Source organism: Fukomys damarensis, unplaced genomic scaffold, assembly GCF_012274545.1.
Source record: "Fukomys damarensis isolate Sample0158 unplaced genomic scaffold, DMR_v1.0_HiC HiC_scaffold_21, whole genome shotgun sequence".
Lineage (NCBI taxonomy): Eukaryota > Metazoa > Chordata > Mammalia > Rodentia > Bathyergidae > Fukomys > Fukomys damarensis.
In genome coordinates, this window is record NW_022900933.1 from 1,862,478 (window position 1) to 1,866,918 (window position 4,441).

At 42.8% G+C, this 4,441-nt stretch overlaps 1 protein-coding gene across 5 annotated transcripts in view; it reads right to left on the reverse strand.

Annotated features, from left to right (window-relative positions):
- Window positions 1-4,235, reverse strand: part of Ccdc198 (coiled-coil domain containing 198) — a 32,398-nt gene extending 28,163 nt beyond the window's left edge. For 2 of the 5 annotated variants that reach the window (XM_019210202.2, XM_010641429.3), the window contains exons 1-2: window positions 3,844-4,234; window positions 472-554 (exon numbers count right to left, since the gene is read on the reverse strand). In XM_019210202.2, coding sequence (XP_019065747.1) covers window positions 472-554; window positions 3,844-4,066 — 306 coding nt within the window. In that variant the 5' untranslated portion in view covers window positions 4,067-4,234. Of the gene's footprint in view, window positions 1-471; window positions 555-3,843 lie in introns of all 5 variants that reach the window. The other 3 variants (XM_010641431.2, XM_019210203.1, XM_010641432.3) reach the window with 3 other exon arrangements.
- Window positions 4,236-4,441: the final 206 nt, after the last annotated feature.

Here is a 4,441-nt window from a genome sequence, read left to right on the forward strand (position 1 = left end):
AAAAAAAAAAAAAAAAAAAAGGCAGAAAGAAAGGAAGAAAAGAATATAGACCTGGTTGATTTTAGCCTCTGTGTGTTCTGGGGAAGTTATTTCAGTCCCTGAATCATATGTCTAAAACAAAGGTAAGATTTTCTTTCTCAAAGAGACTAAGAGGATTAAGTAAATGACATAAATCAAGTTGCTTAGTGATTTTCCCCCAGTCACCAAGCTAGCCAATGGTGGATTCAGGTCCCTTGGGTCCCCACACCTATGTCCTTATTACTGTACTTGCTACTTTTTGTGGATTTTAAAAGTGAAATCATTATTAAAGGAAATCCTCAGTACTGTGGTCTTTGTAACTGGAAACACTCTGTTTCACAACATTCTTGATAATAGCTTATCCAATATTCCTCTTTTATGACGGTAGTTAGAAAAAGAATGTTACTATTAAATCCAAGAAATTCCTTATGAAGCTTTTAAAATTCATCTTACTTGAAGTCTTCGTGGTGGATGCCTTTTAATAATACTTGTTTCTCCAGGTTCCAGAGGAATGTCAAAATACATGTCCCTGGGTGCTAGAAGGATTGGAGGAGAAACAAGAATAAACCTTTAAAAACAATTTATCATTAAATTGGGGGAATCACTAGCCAACCATTAGACTTTAACACAATCCTGTACCTTTCCAATTATATATGTCTAACCTATAGATTGAATGTGAAGATGAAATACATAAAGTAAGTAGGGGCCCTACATGAATGCAAATAATGTTAGTCTAATTTCTGCTTTCCTGCCCAGTTATTATTTAGAAGAAGACAGGCAAAATTAACAATGTATTCGCTGCAAATGTTATCCAAACATAGAATTTGGTCTGGGAAATAGGAACTTAATGATTTATATTAATTCCATGAAATCCCCTCCCCCAAAATATAGGAAATCAGAACCCATAGTTTTACGAAGTAAAAACAAACTATATCTTTTCAGAGGAAATGGAAATCGGTGGGTACATGACTAGAGGGAGAGAAATGTGACCCAGAAACGGGGCATGAGCGCGAGGTAGGAACACGCTGTACTTGGCATCAGGTGACTGCAATGAACTAGCCCCTAGCTAGGGGATTCTCCCAAGTTACCTCCGTAGTACAACGCAGGAGGGACGACGGGGGAACGTGAGGGGTGTTTGGATACATATTTACTATGACGAAAGACGCTCCATTAACCCCCTTTAAAACACTCTCCCCTATTGCTCTTGCCACTTTCGGAAGCAGATCACTCTTTTGTGAGTGTCTTTATGAGGTGTCCTAAACAATCATGGTGAATGCTGACGTCTACGGCCATCCAGCGGAGAGGCAGGCTCACGACAACGTTACAGCGAGTCCTCATCTACCTTGTTCATTGGATCTGAGACCGTGAGACTTCAGGCTCTTCCCCAAAGTTGGAGCGACCATGAGAGATAAATGTTTTGAGCAGATTTGGAACTGAAGACACAGAAAAGAGGACTCAGAACGTGAAGAATGGTAGAATCGGTGGGTTGGAAGAGGGCAGGGGATCGTGAGGGGGATTAATGGCAATGTGCTTTTTACTGGAACAATATTTTTTATTTCAACATTCATTGTATTTGTGTGTGTGTGTGTGGTTCCGGGGCTCAAACTCAGGCCCTTGCACTTGTGAGGCAGACAGCGGAAAATCTGAGCCAAGTCCCCGGCCCTTCACTGTAGTTTTTGATCGTATTTGGTATTAATATTTCCCACAAAAGAAAGCCAGCCCCTGACGGGAAACAAGGAGGCACACCAGATCCACTGCGAATTTTGTGTGTTAGCGCAGCAGTTATCCCAGGCTCGCGGAACTTTGACTACGATTAAACTGCTCTAATGAAGTCCCAGGGCTTCCCTCTTAGCGATCTGGATGCACCTTGATTTCTAGACTGTTCTGTACGCTCTCCTACATTCCCACTTGGCATTTTAAATGGGAAAATTTCTGAGTAGCTGTGGGCCATCTTAAGACATTAAATAACCATTTTAAGGGCTTTGTACTCTCTCTGACTTTTAGGGGGATGGTAACTGTCCTCTTCTCCATCAAATGATGCCACCACATTGAGTAGGATGGAAACAACAAAATACTGTGTTTAAAAACATAAAACTTTTGGCAAAATTTTTTCAGAGAAAGTCCTTCTGACTGCCTTTTTTTTTTAAGATGGTCTTGCTATGTAGTTCAGGCTGTCCCTAAACTCACTATGTAGCCCAGGCTGGGCTTGAACTCACCACAATCCTGCGGCCTCAGCCTCCCAAGTGCTGGGATTACAGGCGTGCACCTGGCTGCTTCTTATTTTTACACTATGGTGTGAGTGACATCACTCAATTACTCAGATAGATTCTCCCAAGATGGCACCGGCTTTGTCAGACAGTTGTTTTCATCTCTGCTTTTAAGTGAAGCAAATCAACAAAGTATGTTGCCCAAGGTGATATGATTTGTTACCTGGTGGAGCTGGGGTTAGAATACGGGCCCCTAAAAATAGCATTCTGAATGTTAGGAAAGAAGGAAGGTAGATGATCTCTGTTGGAGAGGACGGGCTTTAACTGGAGGTTAATACCTGAGAGGGACCACGCTGGCAGGTACACACCAGAGCGGCCCCTCTTACAGGCCGAAGGGTTTATAGGGGGTTTGTAAGAAGGGGTGGTGGCTACCTTGATCAGGGCTGCTCTGTAACTTGTGACGGCCAGGCTGCTGTCCCCGCTGTGTTTCTCTGCTAGGGCTCCTCATCTCCAAAGCCAGTGGGGACGGGCAAAGCTGCCTTCCGCATCTTTGCCTCTTAACAAGAGCCATAAATCCTGCGGGTTAAACTAGCCATGACCCAGCTGTGTTGGCAGTGGTCTCATCCCTCCGCGGAATGCTTACCATTCCCTGGTGACTTATAAGTGTGACTGACAAGTCCACGTGAGGTCCCAAAGTACTAAAAACAGCTCTCACCATCCAGTTACCAAATTCTTAAAATTCTGGATTGGGGTTTGGATAAAAAAGGATCCAGTGAAACAAATAGGAAAATTTCCACTCATGTGAAACTAAGAGGGAAATTCCCGCTCCTGTGTTTAAGTAGTTAGAGAACATAAAAAACAGGCTGCAGAGCTGACAATTCCACAGAAAATAGCCGTGGTAATCATTCTGGGCACGATCACCAAAGAGAACTTAGTTGTGTTAGTCCAGAAAGTGCAAATAGGACACAACTATATGTAGACATTATATACCTATGTTTCTCTTCCCTAGCTGAAATGTCTGCTTAATTATCACTGGTCATCCTAAACTCTTTTACGTATTTTACAAAATATTCCCGGATGATTTATAACCACTTCATCTAAGAGAACTCCATCAGAATGGGAAAAAATTCTCAGTCCCCAGATGAAGAATACAGGGTCAGGGGAGGGGTGACTCATCCACTCATCTGTATTGCAGGAAATCGATTGTTTGGGGATGGTTTAAAAAAATCATTTTAAAGTGCTGCTTTCAAAGCTACCAAGCCTCATGCATCGAACTGTACCGGAGATAACAATTTAAATAAAGAATCTAGCAGAAACACGATTGCTATCATCTATTATATCAGTATTTATATAATTCTAGTACTCTGGTAAAAGTAGATATAAACATTGGAAACACTGTAGTCTAAACTGCAACAAGGTGATTTTTCCTCCTCCTTTGGAATGGTGAAAACAGTTTATACAATCATTGTAATATACCGGAACACTTTCAACTGGCAGGTATTCAACCCCCACTGAAAGCAATTCTCTTACATCTCAGTAGATTAGAGACGTTCTCGGCTTATGGAGACAGGGGAATGTGGCCCAAGTACACAGGTGTCATGCTGGGTTTTATGCTTACCTGCAGAGTACCGTCCGTACCAGTTTCCTCGAAGAGGAGGTAGCTGACCTTCCAAAGCTCTGTTCTGGTCCTGCAGTCTTGTGAACAAATACAAATTCTCTTCTTCCGGGTTCTGATGAACTGCAAAGCTCAGAGGGCCGGCGGAAGGGGTCTCTGCTTCTTTGCTTTGAAAAGGTGCTACTTTAGTCACCCGAGGGTGAGCCTTGGAGTAGCTCAGACCCATTTCCTGAGAAGGAGGTCCAACGGAAAACCACGATGGAGGCAGTTCTGGGGCCTTTCATGTAGCTTCTTTTAATTAAGGAATTCCAGAAGTTACCCTAGCTTTGCAGAGATGTCCCTGCCTTCGTGACGTCCTTCTGGCTCTTTCCCCACACAGTAACTCTGGCTACTTCCTGGGAGGCTGGTTTCCCCGGAGAATTCCCTTCAAGTTCCTACTTTGTCATTCCAGACCCAAAGAATCCAGGTAAACATTGACTTGGTTACACCACTTTCTGAGAAACTTAGTGGTAGGAACAGAAACCACTGTTGATTATTAAACACATACCTAACTCAAGGAAGGCTGTTAACAGAAACATAGCCAGAGGTTTAGGGAAGTCTT